This window comes from Sinocyclocheilus grahami, unplaced genomic scaffold (genome assembly GCF_001515645.1).
Source record: "Sinocyclocheilus grahami isolate Dianchi unplaced genomic scaffold, SAMN03320097.WGS_v1.1 scaffold165.1, whole genome shotgun sequence".
NCBI lineage: Eukaryota > Metazoa > Chordata > Actinopteri > Cypriniformes > Cyprinidae > Sinocyclocheilus > Sinocyclocheilus grahami.
This window is the reverse complement of record NW_015505344.1, coordinates 901,292-928,275: the sequence shown is the minus strand read 5'-3', so window position 1 is coordinate 928,275 and position 26,984 is coordinate 901,292. Positions and strand designations below refer to the sequence as shown.

At 35.1% G+C, this 26,984-nt stretch overlaps 2 protein-coding genes across 2 annotated transcripts in view; one reads left to right on the top strand and one right to left on the bottom strand.

Annotated features, from left to right (window-relative positions):
• Positions 1 to 2,138: 2,138 nt before the first annotated feature.
• The window catches only part of LOC107593150 (guanine nucleotide exchange factor DBS-like), a 54,935-nt gene continuing 30,089 nt past the window's right edge, over positions 2,139 to 26,984 (bottom strand). The window contains exons 16-35 of the mRNA XM_016282757.1: positions 26,330 to 26,384; positions 26,231 to 26,248; positions 25,869 to 26,060; positions 24,772 to 24,963; positions 23,951 to 24,128; positions 23,609 to 23,712; positions 22,799 to 22,887; positions 13,010 to 13,076; positions 12,196 to 12,311; positions 10,939 to 11,008; positions 10,750 to 10,842; positions 9,063 to 9,155; positions 8,749 to 8,874; positions 8,407 to 8,628; positions 7,660 to 7,752; positions 7,328 to 7,406; positions 6,835 to 6,889; positions 5,603 to 5,700; positions 3,414 to 3,509; positions 2,139 to 2,407 (exon numbers count right to left, since the gene is read on the bottom strand). Coding sequence (XP_016138243.1) covers positions 2,181 to 2,407; positions 3,414 to 3,509; positions 5,603 to 5,700; positions 6,835 to 6,889; positions 7,328 to 7,406; positions 7,660 to 7,752; positions 8,407 to 8,628; positions 8,749 to 8,874; positions 9,063 to 9,155; positions 10,750 to 10,842; positions 10,939 to 11,008; positions 12,196 to 12,311; positions 13,010 to 13,076; positions 22,799 to 22,887; positions 23,609 to 23,712; positions 23,951 to 24,128; positions 24,772 to 24,963; positions 25,869 to 26,060; positions 26,231 to 26,248; positions 26,330 to 26,384 — 2,263 coding nt within the window. The 3' untranslated portion in view covers positions 2,139 to 2,180. The remainder of the gene's footprint in view (positions 2,408 to 3,413; positions 3,510 to 5,602; positions 5,701 to 6,834; positions 6,890 to 7,327; positions 7,407 to 7,659; positions 7,753 to 8,406; positions 8,629 to 8,748; positions 8,875 to 9,062; positions 9,156 to 10,749; positions 10,843 to 10,938; positions 11,009 to 12,195; positions 12,312 to 13,009; positions 13,077 to 22,798; positions 22,888 to 23,608; positions 23,713 to 23,950; positions 24,129 to 24,771; positions 24,964 to 25,868; positions 26,061 to 26,230; positions 26,249 to 26,329; positions 26,385 to 26,984) is intronic.
• Positions 14,351 to 19,022, top strand: LOC107593139 (lactosylceramide 1,3-N-acetyl-beta-D-glucosaminyltransferase A-like). Its single transcript, XM_016282747.1, has 2 exons — positions 14,351 to 14,485; positions 17,511 to 19,022. Exon 2 carries the CDS (start codon positions 17,770 to 17,772, stop codon positions 18,907 to 18,909), a length of 1,140 nt encoding a protein of 379 aa, XP_016138233.1. The 5' UTR covers positions 14,351 to 14,485; positions 17,511 to 17,769; the 3' UTR covers positions 18,910 to 19,022.

Here is a 26,984-nt window from a genome sequence, read left to right as displayed (position 1 = left end):
ATTTTAAAAGACGATATCTCCGTTTGCATTGATCTTTCAGCTTCGTAACTTTGCAGATATTGTTTATGCTCAAACAGCAACATTACACACTAACTAACGTTAAAAAAGTGAAATCGCTATGAACCACCCTTTTAAGATTAATGCAGGTTCAGCAACATATGAGACTTTTTCGAAAATGGTAAGAATGATTTGGAAATGACAAATCAGTAATGTTTGGCCATTTATACCAATTTATTGCTCTTGTAGTTTCTTGTATAATTATAATAACTGTGGAGTTTAAATATATTAATGCATTAAAAAAAAATAATAACATTCTGAGAAAGAAAAAAAATTAAAAAAAGGAAAAAATTAAAACATTGTAAAATGTTTTTCAAATTAAAAAGCATTTATACAAATTATTTGTAATAATAATATAATATTATTAATAATAATAATTATAAAAAAATTATAATCACTTGCTAAACTAATGCATGTAAAACTATAAACATTACATTATTATTAAAAATACATATTTAAAAAATATTTTTGAGCAGTGTTATGTATATATATATAATAAATAAGAAAAAGTAATATTTACAAAATCATTTCAGAAATAAATATTAATGTGAAAACTATAATTTTAAATAAATAACAACAATAATAAAATGATACACACATGCTAAATAAATGCATGTAAAGATATATAAATATTACATTATTCATAGTAATGTTTTTTTAATTTTTTTTTTTTTATCAACCTTATATTTTGTGTTGAGCCCTGCTAATGGAAGTAAATAAAAATAATAATAACAAAAAGTAATATTTACAAAATAATTTCAGAAATAAATACATGTGAAAAAATATCCTTTTAATTAATATCAACAACAACAATACTTATACATAAACAACTAATAAATAAATGGATGTGTATATGTAAATATTAAATTATTCCTAATAATTGTATTTATAATAATTATCAATAATAATTATTTATTTTTTAAATAATAAACTGCACAATAAATGCATGTAAAAAAATAATAATAATTAAATGATCATTAATAATTATAAATAAACAGATTTTGTAAGATCACAAATTTGCATTGTACCCTTAACTCCAAGTTATTCCAGAACAATTATGTCCTTGCAAACAGTGTGGGGTTGCTTTGAATAAAAAACATCTGGCCACTTATTATAAACAATAAATGAATAAAAACAAACCCACAAATATCTTACAAGGACTATGTTCAACATGCAGCATGCCGTGCTGTCCACGTGGTACCTTCATAGCCGAACGGTGTAGGGTCGCTCTTGATCTGATGCCTCTTGCTCTTAAGGCTAGAGGAGAGAGGAACTAAGCACAAACATGCATTTCTTTTAGAAAAGAAGTCCAGCTCATCTACCACAATCTCTCAACCTATCCATCCAAGATTAATTATCACAATAATCTTTCATTATTCCCCTGCAGTGGCAACGCTTTCATTACAATAAAAGAGAATAATGGGGCCACAAGAAACAAAAGGCTCATGTGCATCTAAATTCTCATTTACATTCCCAGAGCTGTGCAGCGGGGCTACACTGCTAAATGTCACGCCACATCCCAAATGTCAGCTTATCAAGTCAGTATTTATTATTCAATGCACCTGTCCCTTCATGTTTTTTAGGGGATTCATTTGCTGTGAAGTGCACGGTTTGATTTCATTCGAGCTGTAATGAAGAAGCTTGGGATGTCAAAGGTTCATAGTAAAATATGAAAAAATTTAACAATGCCAGTCTCTGTGTAAAAGGCCCAGGTGTAAGGTGCACCACAGGACTTTCAGGGCAGGCCAGAGAGTTGGGAAACTGAGTGCTCAACTTTTGAATATGCGGGACAGGCCCACCCAGCCCTCCTGTGGAGCAGGACATTCAGTAATGACAGGCGGCTATTTTTGAATGATCGCATGAATGATCGAATGATTTTAAATAATGTTGCTCTTTCAAACTTTCTATTCATCAAAGAATCCTGAAAAAAATTTATTACAGTTTCCACAAAAACATTAAGCATAACTATTTAATATGCTGCACCAAGTCAGCATATTAAAATTATTTCTATAGGATTGTATGACATTAAGGAGTGGAGTAATGATGACAAAAATACTTTTTGGTCATTTTGTTATTGTTATGGCCACAGAACAGGTTTTATCAAAGAGATTTAAAGCGGCATGCTAACAATGCAGCAAGCAAACTCCAATATGCAAACATGGCACGCTGATATTATAATGGGAGTGCTCTATTGTGCCGCTTTCAGGGGTTTTATGTCTTCTGGCCCGGCTAAAACAATTTAGAAACATGCTTAGAGGTGATCCTGCACAAGCAGTTTTTGTACCTTTATTGCTGACAGTTGAGGCTAAAGAAAAGCGGCGTGTGACCTCTGTCTCCTTAGGTGTGGGTTCTGAAGTGAAAGGCAGGGGTGGGTTAGTAGTTAGTCTGGTTAATAAGAAAACAGGATGAAGTGGTCAAATGAGAGACAGAAGATTGCATGCGAAAACTTATTTGAGGTGGACTAAAGTTAGCTCTGTTTAGCAATGGTGCTCATATGGGAGGTAGAGTTCAAACCTCACGTCAATTCTCAGTGTCTCCAATTGCTTTTCTGCTAGTCTCTGACTTACTATAATAGTAAGTCATCTAATGAAGATAGATAGATAGACAGCCAGCCAGCCAGACAGATAGATAGATAGACCAATAAAGTGATATCTTATAATCTTATAAAGATGATAGATAGATAGATAGATAGATAGATAGATAGATAGATAGATAGATAGATAGATAGATAGATAGATAGATAGATAGATAGATAGATAAAAGTAAGTCGTCTAATGAAGAAATACAAACAGATAGATAGATAGATAGATAGATAGATAGATAGATAGATAGATAGATAGATAGATAGATAGATAGATAGATAGATAGATAGATAGATAGACCAAAAAAGTGATAATAGTAAGTCGTCTAATGAAGACATACAGACAGACAAATAGATAGATCGATAGATAGATAGACCAATGAAGTGATAATAGTAAGTCATCTAATGAAGACAGACAGACAGAAAGACAGACAGACAGACAGACAGACAGATAGACAGATATAGACCAATGAAGTGATAACAGTAAGTCATCTAATGAAGACAGACAGACAGACAGACAGACAGACAGACAGACAGACAGACAGACAGACAGATAGAATTCTCTGAGAATTCAAATATTCTGCGATGACAAAGCTCTTGAGGGTCCCACGTTTCTTTCAGAAGTCACTCACGTCGGAAAAAAGGCTTAAGTGATCTCGGAGACGACTGACAAGAGTGATGACAATGAATTTTAACAACAGGGAAAACAGGCACACACCAGGATGAGATGATGGATGAGTCCGAATAGAGACGAGCCATGATGCTGTGCTGTTACCTGCGGGGAGAGACCTGCGGTTTGACAGGCCCTGTAAGGTGAAGCGCTTTCTAGCGAGAACAGATCGCTCCGAGCCGAGGCTGGCGGAAGCGTCAGCTAGAAGAGGAGAGGAGGACAGGGCTGCGGTTAAAGCAGCAGGTAGAGAATGGTGGAGGGCGAGGTGAACAGCAGGGAAAATGATCTTCCATGAAAAATAATAGTTTTGTCTGTGATGGAGCGGCCCATATATGCTGTTTTTGTTGTATTAACCCCTTCAGGTGATATTGGGTGTTATGTTTCCCCATTTATCCAGATGTTAGACCATCTTTGAAACAAAACAAGATTCAGGATCTCATTCTACATGTATAAGTCATGTCATACTGTATACAAACATACAGCAGAAGACACATATTTGACATATTTAAAAAAAAAAGTTCCTGGAGGTTTGATTGAATGATAAAACTGGGCTTAAAATAAGTAAAGACATTTATTATTCTACAAAGTTTTTATTTATTTATTACTATTATAAATAAATGCTGTTCTTTTGAACCTTCTATTCATGTAATAATATTTCACAATTTATAATTTTAATGAATTTTGATTAAAATAAACGCATTATTGGTGAGCTCAAAAGCATTTATGAAAAATAATAGTTTTGTCTGTGATGGAGCGGCCCATATATGCTGTTTTTGTTGTATTAACCCCTTCAGGTGATATTGGGTGTTATGTTTCCCCATTTATCCAGATGTTAGACCATCTTTGAAACAAAACAAGATTCAGGATCTCATTCTACATGTATAAGTCATGTCATACTGTATACAAACATACAGCAGAAGACACATATTTGACATATTTAAAAAAAAAAGTTCCTGGAGGTTTGATTGAATGATAAAACTGGGCTTAAAATAAGTAAAGACATTTATTATTCTACAAAGTTTTTATTTATTTATTACTATTATAAATAAATGCTGTTCTTTTGAACCTTCTATTCATTAAAGAATCCTAAAAAATGTTTCATGGTTTCAGCAAAAATATTAAGCAGCACAACATCGATAATAATAATAATACTAATAAACATGTCTTGAGCAGCAAATCAGTATATTAGAATGATTTCTAAAGAATCGTGTGACAGTGAAGACTGGAGTAATGACACTGAAAATTCAGCTTTGTCATGACAGAAATAAATGATATTTAAAAATGTATTAAAATAGAAAATTTGAAATTGTAATAATATTTCACAATTTATCATTTTAATGAATTTTGATTAAAATAAACGCATTATTGGTGAGCTCAAAAGCATTTAAAAAAAATCTTAAATTACACTTTTAAAAACCAAACTGTTCATCTTTAAATCCAATCTTTTTATATTTTGATTTGCATATTTTGATTTTAAGCAAATAAATAGTACTTTATTTAAAAGTACAATTATCCTAAAACATATTTGTTAAAGTAAATAAATATCTCATGTTCATTTCATTTGTGCGAATAAATTGTACAATATCTGCATTATATTATACTGTATTATGCTCTCTAGATATTGCAATGGCAGCAGCCTTTAAAAAAAAAGCATCAATCTATACCATAATGGATGTATCAGAGGCATCAAAGACTAAGGTGAGTCATGTTTAGAAGTGTAAAACATCTCCAGCTCAGGTCAGAGACTCATAATCCTCTGCCTCCAGGCTGGGTTTGTCAGGGGCGCTGGGTCAGCACAGAGAGGACTTCTATCCTCAGAGGAACTAAACACCTGCCACAATCCTTTACTCACTCAGAATCTGCAACCTGACAGGACAGTAAGACCAAACCGAGCGATATTTACCCCAAACCACCTCCACAAGAGCAGTCCAGGTCAGAGCGACTGACTGAAACGGCAGAGGACTCAATACGTTCAGCATTATAACGGAGCTTCATCTCAAAAATACCTTGCCAAGGGGAATAGAGCTTTAAAGTGCTTACCAGTAACCAATTACCCGTTGGCAATTTTACAGCCATTACAGCAGAGATTAGAGATAATGGCCTAATTAAGGAAAATGCACTAAATGGTTAAAAAGTAAGTAGGAGAGAAGACGACAGACAACACTTGGTGATAAATAGCCTTTCACTACAAATGAGTAGTGAAAATTAAAGTGCTTGTTGACCGCTGCAGGCTCTGAAAGTTTGGTTGGTTAGAGAAATGGTTGCCTTTATAAGAGATTTATAAGGGTTCTCACCTCGTTTTTGACGCATATTTGGGCCTGTATCACCACGCCTGTAGCCTGTTTCAGGACTGGAAGAGTCAGACTGCCGGAGAGCTGTTTTGCGCATATTTCTGTCAATAAAAGCAAAGTCAGCAGAACACAACGGTAAAAAAACAGATGCTAATGTCACAAGAATATGTGTTTGCATGCATACAGTGGCCCCATGCAGAAAGAGAGCACAAGCAATTTTCAATCAAAAGTATTTCACCAAAAAGTTGCATTTAAAACTGTAAAAACTATATAAGCATATACACTACTGTTCCAAGTTTGGGTTTAGTATGTTTTTATTTTTTTTAATTAATACTTTTATTCAGCAAGATTTTATTGAACTGATCAAAAGTTACGTACATAGTAAGGGCATAAAATTATTTTATTGCAAATAAATACTTCCCCTCTTAACTTTCTATTCATCAATGAATCCCAAAAAATTAATAACAGATTCCACAAAAAATATGAAGCAGCACAATTGTTTTCAACACTGATAATAAGAAGAAATGCTTCTTGAGCAGCAAATCAGCATATCAGAATAATTTCTGAAGGATCATGTGACCTTGAAGACTGGAGTAATGACGACGCTGAAAATTCAGCTTTGCCATCACATATATTATAACATATATTAAAATAAGACATTTTTAAAAAAAGACAAAGAAATCTTACAAACCCCAAACTTTTGATGTTTGGTTGACAAGAACACTGACTGCATTTAAATACACAAGAATGTTTTGATATTAATCAGGATTTGGTCATATTCTTACATTAGATCAAGTAAACAGATTAGCCTAATTTCCATAAAACAATATTGTAGTTTGTAGAAATCTAAATAAGACATAATGTGCTTAGTACAGCATTAATCAGAAGTGTATTATATCCACCATAAGTAAATATTATGTTTGCATGTACAAACAAAGAGTAATTTGGTTTGTTATTAGATGCAGACAGCTGTGAAAATAAAGCTACTGAACAGAGACAGTTTTGGAGCTAGCAGGAGATGAAACTACAGTACTAGAGCAAAACGATATGCTGTTCAAAATATAAAATTATTTATTAAAACTTTCTGGGTGTCAAACATTAATGTGAAGAACTACACCCATGGTTACTCAACACTTGTGTACATATAAGGGAAGTTGACTTTACAGTACATCCACTAAACACAACATTGGGGCCAGTTAAATAATAGCAAAATAAAAAAATGGCTATACAAATACCTCATAGGAGCATGGTAGATGTTCTCTGTAATCTTCTGATGGAGTTGACTGGCTTCTATGCCATGTGTGTGTGTGTGTGAGAGAGAGAGAGAGAGAGAGAGAGAGCGAGAGCGAGAGAAGTCATACAGAGGTTATTCAATGTTCACATACTATATTCACACAGCACACACAACACCTCCAGGATTCGTTTGGTCTTTGATGTTGATTTCAGTGCCTTTACTAAGCAACCATGACAACTAAAAACTGGAGATAACATCTATCTCCATCCGATAGATCCACTTTAGGTATTTCGAAGCTCTGAGAAGAGCTGTATAAATATTTTTTATGCAAAAAAAGTTAGGAAGATGAGGTTGATTCAGGTTGTCATTGTGAACTCAATTAATTTTGGCTTTACGTGGTAGTTGAATGTTTTCTCCAGGGTAGTTTGTATCAAGTTTTTTAGTAGACTGAGTTTGCATGAAGGGAGAGTTTAAGGAGGTTTGCTCAGAAATACCTCGGCAGGCTTCCAGCTGGCTTGTCAAGACTTTGCGGATCTCTGACACCCACCTGTTCTTCACTTCCATCGAAGGGGCCTGACAGAAAATGTAGGACCTGTTATAACAATGGGAACCTTTCTGCTGTGGGACAACAGTTCCCTCTCATGGCCAACAGATGGAACAACATGGTGCTTTCAGAAAACAATAGAGAATTATTTTCAGAAAATAAGAGCCTCAAATTTGGTCAATAGAAACCTTTTTATATGTTTGGACCCCACTTTGCATACTCAAAATGATTTATGTTGTTAATAAAAATATAAAAATATAATAAAAAATGTGCGTCCTGTACCTGAACAATGTAAACTTCCTCTCTACCATTGTACCAGATTTCAAACTTCTTGATGTCTCCCTTTACATTTTCTGTGATTCCCACCGAGCTCATCTGAGAGAAAAAACACATCACTGATCAGTTTCTCAACTTATCAAATATAATATGATCTAAAATGTATTTATTTTTAGCGTGGCCCACATATAATTCACTATTCATCATTTTGATACACTGATAATGATGATTTAGATGGAAATGATTGCTCTATAGCGAAGTCATGACTCAAAATTAGATGCAAATTTCTTATGACAGGGTCACATCAGCATGGAAAAAATGCTATACATAAGATAATTTACAATATTATGACAGTATATTAAATAAATAGGCTTATCAACTCTAAAAAAAGAGGATAAAGAGAGGATAAAAACTATTAAATTATTAATTTAATCAAATAATTAAATCTAAATTGAAATCTACATGTATACACACACGTGTCTGTGTGTGTGTGTTAAATCTCCACTTAATGTAAAACCTGAGGCACAACCAGCTGACAACTACTAGGGATATTTTAAATTGATGTCTAATGTCACAATCAAGATGTCAAATACTTGCTCTGAAAATAAATGAGAACTTAGAGCAAATAGGAATTGCCACGTTGTTCAAGGACAAAATATGCCTTCAGTGTAAGATATGAAGCTCATTCTGTATAATCAGATGTTAACTATTTCATTACTTTCATGCACAAATCTCTGATGGTGTCGGTCCCACCTTTAATGAGTGTTTGAAACTGTAGGAGGGGGATTTCTCATGGCCATCAGATGTCTCCTCACGTTTCTTGCAGAACAAAAGCATTTTGTGGTAGAGGAAGAGATGTCTCTGCATGGGTTTGAAGCGTGCCAAGTCCTTCACTTTACTGTGACCTTTCTTGTGGTCTGTCCAAACATTAAACGACCCCTGCATGAGCAGTTTTCCCAAATCATTCAGATTGCCCTGAAATCCCATATAAGACTTAAATTAGCAGATGCACACCATGCAAAATATTGACCTTCAAATACCGTATCTGTTCAACATGCAAATGATTGTGATACACATAATGTAATGTGCAGAAACCTCAAAACCAGTAATGGCGATCTGATGCATGGAGTCATTGACTGATTTGATGATATCCAGCATTGTGGCCTGAGCTTCCTCCAGTTCTGCGGTGCCCTCTGAGTTCTTACTGCACTTCAGCATCTCCTGTAAAATGAGTGGATCGAGAAATGTGTGTGAAAAAACAATGTCTTATTTTACATGTAAAATGGGTGAAAGTTAAGGGTTAGTATATTAGCGTAATTTAAAATAAATAAAAAGTCAACTGAGAGATCTCCACCTTGATATACAAACAAACATATGCAACAAACTGAAAAAGATGGGAAAAGACTTACCTTTAACATCAGCTGGTACTTGATGATTCTCTGCACAGGCTTTAGCAGATACGCATCTAATGAAAGCTTGTGATCCAACCTTTTTTGACACTCCTACGTTCAAAAATCATTAAAAGCTCTTTTAACATTTGAAAGGGAGCTAGTTGTTTTCTACTAGGGAAGGGACTCTTGTTTAGTAAAAAAAAAAAAAAAGTTTGGGGTCAATAAATTTTTTTTTTTTTGTAAGAAAATTTACTTTTATTTAGCGAGGACTGATCAAAAGTGAGTATCAGAATTAGGGGTGGAACGGTTCGTGGAAAAAAATCTAACCATACGGGTCTCCACACGGTTCGGCACACGCTAGGACTGCGGTTCAACTTATCTGTAATATGGTTTGTTATAAATAAAACGTAAAACAAACAGGGTTCGGCTAATGTATGTTTCTGTTGATGGATGCGCATTCTGGCTTCCAAATACAAATTACAACAACAGCGATGAAAAAAAAAAAACGTGGGCAAACCATTCACTCTTGTTCAATGCGAATGCTGTATGCTGGAATATGAGCATTTATTCCGTCATCACCCGGGTGCTGATAGCGCACGCGCACAGGTGAGACCTGAACAGCACACGTTGATATCTGTGTTTAATCTAAACTCATTTGAGCTTCGCCAGTTTAAACATTTAAGAGTCAGTCTCAGCCAGAGGATGCGAGCTCACGCGTGCAGTGAGAAGATTTGTGCGTGCGCTCATTCGAAGCATGCAAGCCCGTGCCTCAGAATGCGCGCAAATATTAATCTATCTCTGAAGTATTGTTTAAATGGACAAATTCACACAAAAATTATGTCAAAATGCCGTCTTGGTAAGTATCCTATAGCAGACATAGCCGGCTGAACTTACTGTATCAGTGCATTCTCTTAAAGTGACAGCACTTTCTTAATATTAATCAAACAGCAACAAAAAAAGAAATCACTCACTGCTCTTGATTGTATAGCTTTTGTAACTTTAATAAAGATTCATCTTTAATTTATACAGTCAAATATGCACTGCTGTTTTACATTTCATTACTTTATTCAATTTCTGTACCTAAAAACTAATGTTAGACCTACCTAAAAAAAAAACTGAAAATCACTGTTTATTTTATTTGTATCTTTACTCTATTGTATTTATTTGTGCTGTTGCCTGTAGTTAGATAGATTATTCTTATTTTCCTTATGTTTATTTGACAGTATAGTTTTTCCTAAACATAGCACATACCGAACTGTACCGAAACCGTGACTCTAAAACCGTGATACGAACCGAACCGTAAGTTGAACCGTTCCACCCCTAATTAGAATGTATAGAATCCTGAAAAAAATGTTTCACTGTTTTCCACAAATATATTATACAGCACAACTGTTTCCAATATTGACAATAATAATAATTGTTACTTGATCAGAAAATGAGCATATCAGAATGAGGAGGAATGACGCTGAAAATGTAGCTTTGCGTAACAGAAATAAATTACATTTTAAAATAGGTTTAAAAAAAGGAAAAAACGTTTTTCAAATTATATTAATATTTCACAATATTACTGCATTTTTGATTACATAAAGACCTCTCTTATGTTCACCAAGGCTGCATTTATTTCAAAAACATTAAGAAATCTTACTGACCCCAAACTTTTGAATAGTATACTGCGTATATATAGGTGTGTTTATATAAGCCTCACCTGAAAGAACATACTGTCCCCACACTGCCGCCACAAAGCCTCCGATCGTAGCTTATTCTGACAATATTTCTCATAAATTTGTAACTCTTCCTTCTGTAAGACAGCAGATGGAGACAAGTCTTAGGATCCCATTTCACATACTATAGTTGTACTGTATTTCACAGAGCACATCACCATAACGTCACTCACCCGCTTCAAAAAACATGTTCCTACTAACTCCGGCTTTTCCACAGAATTTGCTAGCTCTTTGAGAAAAGTCCTGTCAAAATAGAATGGAACAAATGAATGACTGAAGGTAATGAGTGGACAAAAGGCAGGGAAAAGCAGTTCGCACTGCTCTTTTCCAGGACCAGAGACTGTAAAGCTCCAAAAACCACAAAGAAGCACAATAAAAATAATATAATATAATATAATATTTTAAAGTCCAATTTTTGGTCACCATTGACTTTCATTATATGGGAAGGCGTAGCATTAACATTCTTCTAAACTTTTTTAAACTAAACCTTTGATTTTACATATAATGAAAATCATGCGAGAAATGACACAATTTTTGGGTGAACTATCCCTCTTCTCTCCTTTCACAGAATCCTTACATGATTATTCCTAAGAAAAGCCTGTTTATATTTAATCTCTGTCAAACAAATCAATACAGCATATCCAATATCAACAACAAACACAAAAGCCTCTGAGGACTCACGCTTTTCATTACTGACATGATGACATGTTTCAGTGACTGAAAAACAAGGCTGCAGCTGGGAATGATGGGCAATGATTAGCGGCTGTTTATCTGCACCCGATTGACGCGGTAGAAACAGGTGCTGAGGAAAGACATATGGGGAGACAGACACACAAACCCGCTATGGGGGTTGTTATTGTCATAATCCTGGACTTTGCTGTAACTCGACACCAGGTGGGAGACAATGAACTCTACAACAACAATCGGTAGCATGAGGCCAGCCGAACAATGGGCCCGCGAAACCCCTATGGACTTTTAGTGACAATCCAATATTTCAAGCCACAAAACCCACCACACCTCCATTCCCGACATACTATTGTTTGTCTCTGGCTCACTATTCAAAAAACTCTTGTGGATAAGATGATTAGGGTGTGAAGTTTCCACTATAGGGAAGCATCAGAAAAGAAACTAGCCTAACCACTTGTCCTAAGAGTCTCGTCAGGAATGTGGGGTCACGTTGGGGGAGGGTCTGGCTCATACTGGACATGGGCACAGTCCCTTCTGGAAAATCCAGCTTGAGCTGCTAGCGGGTTTTGGAACATGGCAGCTGGTTTCTACGTAGCTGGTGCAAACTGATCAACCAAGTGGTACGGTAGCAAGTTTGTTGCTTGTCCAAGGTGGTCTACCTTAGTCCTGACCAGCTAGAAACTGTCTATAATGTCCTTAAGTTGGAAATTACGACATGTGTCAAAAAGTTTCCGTTTCCTTACTTCTGGTGAAATTCGTAGATTTCAGGCAGATTTCCAAAGAGTACTTCCTTCTTGTTTTCCAAAGATGGAGGGATCAAATAGATCAGCTCGGGGTCATCCAGTGCAGCGGCATATCCCTGCACAAAAATAAACACGACAAACAAAACCACAGTCAAATATTTCAACACTGCACAACAGATGTTTAACTAATATAACTACAGCTGATGCACTTGTTTTGACATACATTTACATTACTTGAACAACTGAACTTCAGCAAATACTTATTAATCTGACAAATCACGGACAAGGACCATCTGCTAAAAATCAAGTCTTTTTTGTGATTTGTATGAGCTGTGTGAGATTCTGAGCAATTTATTACATTTTTGAAACAATGTAATTTATTCCTGTGATGCAAAACTGAATTTTCAGCATCCATTACTACTTTTTAGCGTTAGATGATTCTTAAGAAATCATTCTAATATGCTGATTTGCTGCTCAAGAGACATTCTTATTATAATCAATGTTGAAAACAATTGTGCTGCTTAATATTTTCGTGGAAACTGTGGTGCATTTTTTCAGGATTCTTAGATGAACAACAACAACGACAAAAAAAAAAAGAAAAGAAAAAGAAAATCATTTGAATTCATTTTAAATCTAAATCTTTTGTAAAGTCTATACTGTCAATGATCAATTTAATGCATCATTGCTAAATGAAAGCGTCCATTTCTCAAAAAAAAAAAAATCTTACTGAAATCAAAATTTTGAACAGTGCATGTATTTACAATGCGTGCATTTTTGCAACATTTCCTGTTTCTTTCATTTCAGATACATGTACCTCTATGATGCTCTGAAGCTCTTCCACGTACAGCCTCTCCGTCTCAATCAATTCATTCATTATGTGGCTGTTGAGAAAGGGCAAAACAAAAAAGCTTTCATTATTTTGTCAAACAAAGGTCAGAACATCGGTGTGATGAGAGGCACTGTTTAAGACGGAAGCTTCAGTATGTATTTGAGTATTTGAGCTCCAATTAGCATATTAGCTTACAACGAACTGTGACTAGCTAAATATTTAGTCTGGTTGTTGAAGAGAATTTGGCATAAAATGCAACCTTTTTATTCTGACAGTGTATGATTTCTATTAACATTACAGAATAGAACATGACCAATATTACCTTTCAACGTTCGATTTAAATAACTGTAATTGCACAAACTATGTAGGCTACAATTTCAGTTGGTTTATTGTGAAATAACTCTGTCCTTCTGTCCTCTGATAAGCATTGTTCAGGGCTGCCATTCCCAAAAGCTTTAATGCTTTCTTATGATACTTTTGGGAAACGCAGCCCTGTTTGAATGCACTGTCAGAAGTGAGTGAACGCTCTCTGATTGATTAGTTCTGTCTTGCAACATTTGTGTGCGTTCAGATGAGCAGGAAAATAGTTCAATCCTACACAATTACTCGCTAACAAAGGCTATTCGTGCAATTCAATGCATATTGTACACATTATAATTTTTTTGTTAAATAAACAAAATCACTGGTAAATAAAACACACCTTAGTATCGATATTTTTTGTTTGAGTATCGATACTTTCGATACTCGCATCAGTATCGATATATCGATACTTCGGATCGATACGCCCATCCCTAGTTTTTATTACTAAATGATCAATACACTCAAATTGAGTAATCTCTTATTTAACAAAATATCAATATGATTTTTTTTTTTAAGTTTATGATTTGACATTATTCTACTATCATTCAAATTTAATGAGCAGTGCATGGGACATAGCAAAATAACACATCCTCTTACACAAAACCAAAAAAAATCTAGAAAATGTATCTAAAGAGCCAAGTAATGCTTTTGTTGTTAATATAAAAACTTAGCCTAATATAACACACTTTCATAGTCATTTTTATATTAGGTTATCATGGCAAATTAGTTATGTACAGGACACCAAAAAGGCACCCTACAGTGATATTGACCCTCATCCACTTCTCCTCTAACACCGATGAATTGCATTTATTGTGCTGAGGTGTAGTCTGTTTATGTGAATCAGATGACCCAAATTCCACGATTCTGTCAGAGAAGTCTCTCTTTTCACAATTTGTTCATATGATAAAGTTGGCCAATGTTTAAGAAGAGGCATGTCCTTTTCCCCCTCCCCACTCATCAGGAAACACTCCCGTTCAAATACAAGCTCCACCAGCAGCTACACACTACTGCTTTCAGTACAGCTGCCACAATACGACTGAGGTCCAGGGCTTAAAAACAAATACTTTTGCACATTTACTACATCATGGATGGGCCTCAATGGTAAGTCATATGTTTTTGACTAAGTGTGGAGATCTTTCTGGAAAAAAAGCTAAGAGATTTAACTTTTGGAAGTGCAAAATGTCTTTCCACTGTTGTGTCAAGCCTTAAAGACCATTACTGTTGAGTCTGAGTATTGAAAGTGAATGAATGATAGCACCAAGCCTAAAAGTCTGTTCTTTTAAACACGGTGTCAGTATCATATGATTGACTGTGCTATTAAAATATGAACTTTTGCTTGGAGTGGTTTTCAAATGAGTCACTTAGGGAGAGTTTTATGATATTTAAAATGTAAATGAAATACACATAGCTGATGATAACATGTCAAAAGAAAGAGATTGTGATCACTGAGATATAGTGGGCGAAACTGTTAGCTAAGGTGAGCTATATGAGCATATTAAACAGAGGAGTTGAACAGGTCATGAAGATTAAATTTACTTTTTAAAGGCATGTCAGCATGAAACCGTGTTGAAATTACTGAATAAATTCACATGTGAAAATGAAAATGTAGTGAAGGTATTCACTTGTAAAGCTAGTGAAGGTTTCACTTGTAAAGCAAAGCAGAATGTATTCAAATCTACATTAACAATATGTTTATGTATATAAACTTTATTTGTAATAAAGAAATAAATGTAGGCAAGTTTTAATCAAAATTACTAAAAATGGGATGGATGGTCATGCAGATTAATGTGAAACTAATAATTGCACATCCAGTTTGTCATACAATCCCTTCTGCTCATGGCACTCGGCTATTTAGGGTGTGGGATATTATGACATGCATTGTTGTTGTGTTGTGCCTTTTGAGTAGATTTGCTGCTGTAATGGTCTTTTTGCGGTCGTGAATGTTTTGTACAGCACTCAGCACATCAGCGTGTTCGGTGGTTTAAATCCTTTTATTCAGCGTAGCGCTGAGTCGACGATTGCTTTCATTAACAAGTTCGATTCGCCGAGTCTCCCCACATGGTCAAGGTTTTCAATGAGCTCTCGCAACAAATGATGCAAACAGGCAGCATTTGTTAAAGAGGAATGTTGTTTTGAAAGCAAATGGCTTATATGTGACTGCATTGAAATTAAAAGTGTTTTTTTTGTTTTTTTTAGCAAGGATGCATTAAACTGATCAAAAGTGATAGTAAAGGCTTTTACGTTTACTCAAAAGATTTCTAGCTCAAATCAGCGCAGTTCTTTCGAATGTTTTATTCAGAATACAATCCTGAAAAAAGATATATAGAAATGAATATCAGAAATGAATTCTGAAGGATCAAGTGACACTGAAGACTGGAGTAATAGCTGCTGAAAATTCAGCTTTGCCATCACAGGAATCAATAAGATGTAATATACAAAAATAGATTATCAGTTATTTTAAATTGTAATAATATTTTAGAATATTTATGTTTTTACTGTATTTTTTATCAAATATAAGCAGCCCTGGATAGTAGGGATGCACCGATACCGGTATCGGTATCGGCCCGATACTGAGCTCCTGTACTCGTACTCGTACTCGTACTCGTTAAAATGCCCCGATACCAAACGCCGATACCACACAGCATGTGATAAGCGCCATATTCAGACAATGAAACACCGACAACAGAACAACAGACAGCAGAATGGAGTTAAGGATGTCTGCTACGAAGTATATGTATGCAACGAATATAACGTTAAACTTTCAGTATTAACGCCTGTATAGCTGATGTGCGCGAGCTGATAAACAAAGCACGCTGAGTGGATTGAGTGCGCGGCAGCGCAGATGCGCGAGCTTGTCGAGTGAATATACCTTTCTCATAGACATCACTGAAAAGTTTGTAGTTCGGTCGGATAAAACAATGCACAAGTTACTTAGCGGCAGGGATAGAGTGAGAGAGAGAGAGAGAGAGAGCGTGCACACTTCTGTTGTGTGAACTTTGATGTTCACTCACTTAGCACTGATACAAATTTGGGACCAAAAATTATTCAGACCGAGTCTGGGAAAAAAACCCGAAGTTGAGGTTTTCATGAAGCTGGGTGACAGCATGCCCAGGAGACTACAGGCTGTCATTAAGGCTAAGGGTTGCCCGGCTAAGTATTCATAGTTGTGTAAATACTGTCATACTAACAGCTGTCTGAATAATTTTGGGTTGATTGTAATCCATTACATGCCTTTCTATCAAAGTTATCTAACATTATCAAGCTGAATTTGTTCTGACACAGTTTAACTCTGAGTTCTTGTCATATTTTATTACCATTTTCTAAACTATAGCAAATAAACTGTAATAATGTGACAAATGTTGAAGGTGTCTGAATAAATTTAGGTTTGACTATCTATTTGATAAATGAAGTTAACCAACTAACATTATACATACTCTTTTGGTTTCTGTACCCAATATTTAAAAAATTTACAAATGCAATAAAAATATCGGTATCGGTACTCTGTATCGGCAAGTACCAAAAATAAAAGTATCGGTATCGGGCGAGTACTGGAAAAAGTGTTATCGGTGCATCCCTACTGGATAGCATCTAAGAAGCTTCTTTCAAAAAAAATAAAAAATCTTACTGACCCCAATTTTTCATTAATGGTAGTGTGTGTAAATACACACACACACACACACTTGCATTTGTGGTTTACGGGGATTCTCCATAGGCATAATGGTTTTTATACTGTATAAACTGTATTTTCCATCGCCCTACACCAACCCTACACCTAAAACTACCCCTTACAGAAAACTACTGCCAATTTTTTTATTTCATAAAAGCCTTTTGTTTTACGGGGACACAGGAAGTGTCCTCATAAACCATGTTTACATTGTAGTACCCATGTCATTATACACATTTGTGTTCTCATAAACCATATATACCAGTACACACACACACACACACACACAGTGTTTAGAGTTTAAATATATAATAAATATATATTAAATTTTTTATTATTATTATTAAGTCTTTTTAGTCATTTTTTTTATTTTTTGTCTTTATTTTTTGTCTTTTTAAATCATTTTTAGTTTTAAATCATTGCAATCCCTGTTTTGAGATAATCATTCTTCTTTCTTTACAGAACACAAATGCAGTGTTAATGCCATACAGTGGATTTTCTGGACCGACAGACATTTTGTGTAAAGTGTAATAAAAAGGACACAAAAAGGCGAAAAATGTTTTGGGTTAACGCTTCCGGTAGGCCAGCACATCTGCACTGATATGACTACGATGGAACTCAGGCAAACCCAGTCCTGGAAAATCATCGAGAGCAGTACATCTAGATTGCATTACTGGACTTGACAAGAGAGAGGGGTTGAGAGCGTGCGCAGCTTAGCAGAATGTTCATGAATTGCAGAAGGGTGAGAAAATGGCATTTTCTACAGCTTGTCTCCATGTGCTGTGTCATGTCAGTCCTTATGGTTTGCTGGGACCACGTGGACCACAGCGTCGTGAGCCATGTGAAGTCCTACTCCTACCGCTACCTAATCAACAGCTACGATTTCATCAACAAAAGCCTCAGCGTCAGCCCAAAGGAAGCCGCCAGGTTTGGTAGCTTCCCCTATTTGCTGAACAACGAGGGCGTTTGTAAAGACAAAGACGTGCTGCTTCTCCTCTTCGTGAAGTCCTCCCCAGGAAACTTCAGAAGACGACAGGCCATTCGCTCCACTTGGGGCAACGAGTCCTACATAAGTCACCAGCTGGGCGTTATCGTAAAATTAGTGTTTGCTATGGGAGTTCACCCTGTGGTGCGCTTTAATAGCTCACTGCAGGACAAATTGCACAAGGAGCACATGAACCACGGTGACTTGGTTCAGCAGGACTTCCTTGATACATTCCACAACCTCACTGTGAAACTGCTGCTTCAGTTCCGCTGGACACACGAAAACTGCGCCCATGCCCGCTTCCTCATGACTGCGGACGACGACGTCTTCATCCATTTGCCCAACCTGGTGCGCTACCTTCAGGACCTCAGAAGACAGAAAGTGCGCAACCTTTGGGTCGGCCACGTTCACAGGGGGGCGCCTCCCGTTCGCCGCAGGGACAGTAAATACTATATGCCCTTCGACATGTACCAGTGGTCTTCCTACCCAGATTACACCGCCGGGGCGGGGTACGTGGTCTCTGGCGACGTGGCAGCCAAAATATATCAGGCCACGCAGTCTCTGAACGCCTCTATGTATATCGATGACGTCTTCATGGGTATCTGTGCCATTGCAGCGGGCGTCTCGCCTCAGGAACATGTTTATTTCTCGGGTGAGGGAAAAACGCCCTATCACCCGTGCATCTATGAAAAAATGATCACCTCTCATGGACACGAGGACGATATCAGGTATCTGTGGAAGGTTGCGACCGCCCCGCAGGTAAAAAGTATTTCGTCTGGACTGGTTGGGAAACTCTATTGTACGGCTGTGAAAATGACGCTGCTTTGTAAGCCGTACTTTACAAACAAGTATTCATGCATGGCAGCTTTTACATGACGCACTGTGAAGTCCGAGCAGTATTGAATTTTTTTTCTCTCAATGGTTTACTTTTGCTTTAAATGGTAAACATTTTGTCAGTTCCCAATAAAGTTAAAAGCTGTGCGCCCTAAGCATTTGTTTTGCACTTTTTTTATTTAAATTATTTTTTTTCCATGGACAGTGTAGGGCGAGAGAGCAGGAATGAGTTATTCTCATCTCTGTATTGCAAGACAAATAATGGTATATTATTTCAAAAGAATTTATGTCATGGTAGAAAAAAATATCATAGTAATTTTACTGTAGTGTATGATTACAGTTATGAAAAATACTAAGAATTATCATGAACTGAGAATGAGAATTAAAAACCTAAAAAAGGATAACGAGAAAATGAATATTAGCATTTAATTAATTTATTTATTTAAATTGTTTTTATCATCATGGACATACTTCCACTTGGCAAAAAATCATTTATGGCCCTAATAACAGCCATCTTTTTTGTGGGATGAAATGGGCATTTTACATTTTGGCTTGGTTTCACTGTGGCATGCTATTAGAGAGTGTGTCTTAACTTTCTTTCATGTTGCAAATGTCATATGCTTCTGCTTAAAGCTTTCAAACATTTTAATGAACTTATGGTGCTACTTGTGAATGAAGATTTTAACAAGTTACATTTTACAACAATAAATCAAAGCCTTTTGAGATTTATTGCATTGTGACATTATTATCATGACAACTAACCCTCAATCTCATCAACCAAATACAAACAATATTATTCTTCATACTTTAATGTGAAATTACTGTATTACAGAATATAATAAGAATCACCACTAAGAATAATTAGAATAGGAATGAAGCTTCAGTATGCGAAAACACTGCCAAAAATGTACATTGCCATAAGTGTTTTTATTTCCCACTATCATTCTGAATTAAAATCAATTAAAGTGTTAATTCCATCATTTTTAAAGCAGTTTGGCCCTCTTTGACTCCTCTTGTACCACATAATTTTTTTTCTAGATTATATTAACAACCTCCTATACTCAAATTATTTTTGCTGCGACTTAAGTTTAGGTAATTATAATAAGCTAAAGAAACGCAATTACTGAAAAGTATGTTTGCCTAATCCATCTGTGTTGAAACTACATTTTGGTTGCATTAACTGAAACTAAACGAGGAATTTTTTAGTTCTCAGCATGCTTAAAGCTGGATCAGGACAGTAAATGTGGAAATTACGTGCTGTTTTGTTATTTATTTATTTAAAGAGAAAGACCCCTCAGCGTTAAGTGTTTGACATTTGAAAGAGTTTTTGTTACGGTGAAGTTTTAGTGGTTTCTAAAATGCTAAAGAGCAGAGCTTGTGGTTGGTGTGGGTGGGGACATGAATAAAAGTGTATGTTGTTTGACTCAATAAGACATCTGTGCTAATATCAATGTAGTATAAAGTAAATTCCCTATTTGTTCAATGCATTTGCATGCACACATGTGCAACAGGAACTTAAAATGCACATGCACATTTATGCATTGGCATTCTAGGCATTAATATATAACATATTCGCTATTGGTAGAGCTGCTGCATGCCGGACATGGTTAAGAGACGCACAGACTCAGACTTAATCTCTCTCTCTCTAGTAGCTGCATTAGTCAGCATATTAATAGCTCAAGCCTCCATTAGTAGCTGTATAATAAACAACATTTTGTAAACAGCAACGGGATTCTGTGATAGAGAACACTGCAATGGTTTCCACGGATTATGATGAATGTTGTTTGCTGTTTTTGGATGGTAATAGTATAGGGAACAGGGACCCAAAAATGTTTTTGCCTATGTCACAATAAGAGGTAAATCTAGCCCTGTGAACAACATAACTGCACTGTAAAAAAAATAAAAATGTACACAGAGCACAATGTACTGAATTAATATTAAGGTTTTTTCTTTATTGAGTTTTTACAGGTGTTTTACCTGTATCTGCGTTGTGTTTTAGGGTTAAATATTAAAAGGATAGTTCACCCAGAAATGAAAATTACCATTCATGCGTTCACGAGAAAGAGTGACATTCCAGCAGATGACACATGACATAGGCGCAGTATAATCTCCGGTAAGAAGTGATGAACGCGGAAGTGCAGAGGAGAGAGCAAAACAAAACACCAGTTCACTGCCATTATAAAGCTTGGAAGAGCCAGGACATTTTAATTTAACTCCGATTGTATTCATCTGAAAGAAGAAAGCCATATACACCTAGGATGGCTTGAGTAAATCATGGGGTAGTTTACATTTTTGGGTGAACTATCCCTTTAATGGATAATGTCCTGGTATAAGTTCATATAACTAAAAAACATTGAGTAAGCGCAACTAAAATGTATGTGTAAAATTGAGATCATTTTAAAATTAAACTGACTCTATTAAACTTGTTTGTTACTACAATTATTTTTATGAGAAGGTTTCCTTAAAAACGGTAAAAAAAGAAACGTAGTAATACTCTGACAGGTGCTGAGTGACTTTTTCAGGAAGACTGATATTTCTACAAGCAGAGGTCATACAGACATCAGTATGCACATGAAAAAGTATGTTGCGCCAGATACCAGCATGAAGTCTGATAGTTTGCTCAGCCATCAGTGACCAAAAATCAGCTACAAGCTACAAAAACCAAAATCTGAACAAAATCACACTTTGGTTTTACAGGGCAAAAATGCCCTACACCAGATGTTTCACAATATAAAATTCACAACTTACACCACATAACAGAAACGACCTATATATGGTGGAATATAATGTAAAAAGCAGAAGCAGCGAGTAATTAGAAACCATAGTCGTAGTAGTGCAAAATACAAGAGAGAGTGTGTCATGCAAAAGAACAGTATTTGAGACCCATCAGCTAAATGTTTCTTGACCTGTTTGATGTCAACAATGCTGTATCCTGAGACATTAACCAGATATGTGATGTACTGTGCTGTATGTTCTGAGTGAGATATAAGATATGTTGACAAACTAGTTAATCCTGTACATTCAGAAATGGCATCAGATGTGTGATCAAATACGTGTCATCATAAACCATTAGAGTTTGAGTCACTGCTTTGGTGGTGTCACAGTTTCTTATTCTCATTTTGCCCAATTGGCAGAATAGGCCATTTTCACAAAGATGAGTGTTGTTGAATGTGTTTGGAACAACTTGAGGCGGAGTGAATTGTGAATTTTCATTTTCGGGTAAACTGCCTCTTTAAGTCTGTGATAATATATCTACTAAACTGCAAAACGAGTAATGAATAAATGTTGCTCTGCTGTAATAATTTTATTATTATTTATATTATATACTATATTTAGTTATTATATAACTAAACTGAAAAAAATAAATCATTAATTGAAAAAAAGGCTTAAAATATATACATATTAGAAGAAATGTTGATAAAGTAATTCAAATGAATTGATTTCGATTTACATGTTCAAGACACATTTTAATCTAGCTATAAAATAAGTCCCTGAAAATCAATTTGGGTACAAACAGTGTTGTACTTTTCATAAAGAGGATCTCTGACACTGCTTAATATACTCTACTAAACTGCAAAACGAGTAATGAATAAATGTTGCTCTGCTGTAATAATTTTATTATTATTTATATTATATACTATATTTAGTTATTATATAACTAAACTGAAAAAAATAAATCATTAATTGAAAAAAAGGCTTAAAATATATAAATATTAGAAGAAATGTGTTCATATTGATAAAGTAATTCAAATGAATTGATTTCGATTTACATGTTCAAGACACATTTTAATCTAGCTATAAAATAAGTCCCTGAAAATCAATTCAAGTGGGTAAAACAGTGTTGTACTTTTCATAAAGAGGATCTCTGACACTGCTTAATATACTTCACCTTATCTTGTGAGACGCTCTTTCTCAGAAGACACGTTCTTACCTGCGTCTGTTTGAAAGCGACTCTTCGGTTTCATTGTTCATGAGGACAAGACTCGAACCCCCTTGCCCTCCTTCATGCATGACCTCAATCTGTGAGAAACCACAGGAAGACAGAACACGCTGGTCAAAAACTATAAAGGATTCAAATGAAAGAAAATGGCTTTATGTTTGAGCTGAATGTATAATGTGTAATAATGATATACAGTAAAATATTTTAAAGGCAAGATCTTATCCCAGGCTAAATAGGTTTTTATACATACAAATGCTTATTAGATGTTTTAAAAAAAAACATTTCTATCATGACAACCTTCTGAAGAATTTAGCATGATAATCGATAAGACAATGTACAGTATTTGGTCTTGGCGGAATAGATTTGCTACGCTGCTGCTGCTGTTGGTTATTGCTGTAGTTGTGGATTATTGCTGCTGCTGCAAAGCAAGTACAGGAACTTGCTACTGCTAATACATATGCAGATACGGTGCTGTGAGTATTAAAGACATACTGCTGCTGCACAAGTAGCATATATAATAATCTGTAGTAGAGCTATACAGGTGGAGCTGGGGAGGTGGAGGGTTTCAGAGGAACTCTGAAAGCGCACTGCGAAATGCTTTAGTGGATGCTAACGAACCATTTAAAATGTAAAGCAGCAAGCTTATTGGCTGCGTATGCAACATGAACCAATCAGCTTGTGCCAAGTAGTTTAATGCTGGAATATCATCCGTCTGAATTAACGACCCATCAGCCTGCACCATCTAGAGTTAAATGACAGATCTTGGCATTGTGACCATGTAACTGACACAAACTGATATACCTTGATGCCACCTTTGGCTTTGCGAATATTCTTCCTTTTTGCCAGCTCTGTGTCACTGGGCTGCTTACTGGGGCAGGAGTTTTCGGTAGCTTTGCGATTTGATGCTGTTGAGTTTAAAACTGAGTTAAACAAGCTGGAAGGCATTCATATTTTCCACTTAAATTATTCAGGATACAAAGTCTGAGCATTTAATACTCAGGTTATGAACCTGAAATGAGGACATGCTTCTGGAAAATAAAGGTTAAGTGATAAGATTACAAACATATACCATTAAACCACTAGTAGTCTGGACATGTATGCATTTCAGTCAACATACACCTGTTTTTTTTTTTTTTTACTTACTAGGTGCAGTGTGATGTGGGATTTTAGGTAAAGTGCGTTTTGGTGAAGATTCTGGTCGAGGTGCAACTGGTTGCACTGGCCTTGTTTGCTTTGCAGAAAGCTTTTTCAGACTTGCATGTCTTTTGTCAAACATCTCTTGAACGTCATCTAGCTTTTTCAGAGCGGTTTGAGCTTTGCCCTGCATGGGATGAGATAAAAGTGATTATACTGTATATAAAATCAGTTATTTATCACAAACAGATGATCATTACATCTAGAGTGGGCTCCAAAAGTCTGAAACACAATTTAAAATCTGGGATTCATCTAGTTTTAACCTTTTGAAAAATTTGAACTAGATTTGAAATAAATTAGAAATATTTAATATTCAGTACTATTTCTAGATCAATCATTGAATAATGAGAGATCAGGCAGCATAAGTGCTGCTGTCACTAAAAGGAGGATATATCAAATACATTATAAATTCTGGGATCTTAATATTTCAGTTCAAATTAATATAATTTTCAATATTTTTTATATAATAATTATGTAATTTATAATATTCTATATTAAACAATTTGGTAACACTCCACAATATGAATCTTTATTAATGTTAGTTACATAATATAATAGTCAAATTTTTGGTCACCATTCACTTTCATTATAGTTTTGATTTGAAAAATGTATTAGTACATTTTGAAATTAGCATTAGCTACGATTAATTGATGCTTTAGAATAACTTTTATTGTTAGTTCATGTTAACTAATGTAGTTGAATAATGTAGACAAAACTTTTGGATTTGACTGTATGCAAATGTATTCAACTGTAATCCGCTTCATTTGTACCTTGACCCACTCTGAGAGGACAATCTCATACTGGTTGCTGAGGTCTTTGAGGTGACTGAGCTGCTGCTCTTTGGCTGAATTCATGTACCGCTCGATGTCCTGCAGTGCTGCTTCTGCACCTTCCTGGGTCTGACATCTGTCTACAGCCTGAGAGGCCAACAGATACACTCCACTCTCACACCACTGGTTCACCTGCCAGCACACAAACACAGGCACATCAATGCAGGTTATTTAATTTGGCAATATTATACAACCCATAAAAAATTATTAAAGAAAGCTGTTATAATGTTTTTTATTTATTATGCACACAGATCAAATTTAAGTCACCCACACATGCCATTTTATTTGTTATCTACATTGAAAAAAAAATTGCAGTAGAAACCATATTTTTTATTGTGTAAATTTCACAAACAAATAAAAAGTAGTAACACACTGAATTAAACAACATTTTTAAGCATAAACATTTTAATAGTATTTTCTTGTAAAACATACTTCATTAATCCTTGCTTTGCTTGAAAAATCATTTTTTACTGTATAAAACTTAAACTAAACTGTTTTTGTTAACTGAAAATTTTTTGTAAAAATTCGACTAAACCTGAAAAACATGAACAAAAATTAAAAATGTTGCCTTAGCAACTATAATAAGTGAAATTTTAAATAAGTTGAAATGCAAGTACTAAAAGTACTAAAACTGAAATAAAAATCATTCAAAATAAATAAAAATATTAAAAAGTAACAAAAGCACATAAATTATTAAAACGTAATGAAAATATAAGAATAAGCTAATTCAGAATATTAATAGATAATAGAATAGTATATAAATAATATACTATATACAGTACATTAGCACAATTGTGCAATTCTTGCCAAGTCATACTTCTGAAACGCACTGCAAAATATAATTTTGTTAATTCACAGTTTTATATTTTTCTTTATTTTCCTCAACCTTTTTCTTGTTTTACTCTTATATGAAATTACATTTTCTAAAATGGCAAAAAAAATAAATAAAGATATATATAATGCAGAAACTAGTCTTACTGTTTTTAATAACAGTAAGGTAACAGGTAATTTGACAGGATCTGTGTTGTCTCACGAACCTCATCGATTCGTTTGTGGATTTCAAGTGATTTGGTCAGAATCTCACGTTTCTTTTTGGCATCATTGCAGAAGTCGTCACAGATCCGCCGCAGTTCGACACACTTCGGCCGGATGGAGTCCACGGCATAGTGGTTACTTTGAATGAGCTGGTCACCATGCTGAGCGTGAAGCTGAGCTTTCTCCAAAGACTCCTGTACAGATCAATAAACACAATAAAGCTCAACATATGAGGAATGATTTACACTGCTATCTTGACTGTTATTAGTAATTGACTTGCAGTGTCGTCACAGCAACACTATGTTTATGTCTTTTATTCGTTCTTGAAGTTCAGTTCTATGTACCGCATGCTTTCACACAATACCTGCACGTTCTTGGCATTCTGAAAAAGGCCAAGAAAAAACATGCTTTATCTTTCTAGATAAACTGGTTGCTTGGTAGAGTAAAATCTTTCATGCAAAACATGCCCTGGTAACCAGTTTTGCTGGTGATATGCAGTATCACTTGTGTTTTTAATCCTTGGAAATATATGTATAAACAAACACAAAAGAAAGATTAATTTTAATAAAAACATTCAATTTGTTTAAAAATTCAAATATATATGAATGTGAATAAATTAAAATATACAACTGTGAATAAAATTGTCTTTTTTAAATATTATAAATGTATATATTGTCACTTAACTTTCCCTATTTTACTTAACCCAGACGTTTGAATGGTAGTCTTTCATGGTTTCAATAAAAACATTAAGCAACTGTTTTCAACATACAATAATAAGACATGTTTCTTGAGCATCAAATTAGAATGATCTCTGAAGGATCATGTGACACTAAAGACCGGAGTAATGATGCTGAAAATGCATTCTTGCCATCACAAAAACTATATTTTACGATATGTTAAAGGGGTCATATGATGCGATTTCAAGTTTTCCTTTCTCTTTGGAGTGTTACAAGCTGATTGTGCATAGATAAGATCCCTGAAGTTGCAAAGACTAAAGTCTCAAAACCAAAGAGATATTCTTTATCAAAGTTAAGACTCTGCCACGCCCCCCTAAAACGGCTCGTTCAAACACGCCCCCACATATCTACCTCACTATGTGGAAATATTAGCATAATGCC

Excerpts from the sequence above, each read along its gene's own strand:
- LOC107593139 (XM_016282747.1), top strand. The coding sequence starts at position 17,770 with ATGTTCATGAATTGCAGAAGGGTGAGAAAATGGCATTTTCTACAGCTT.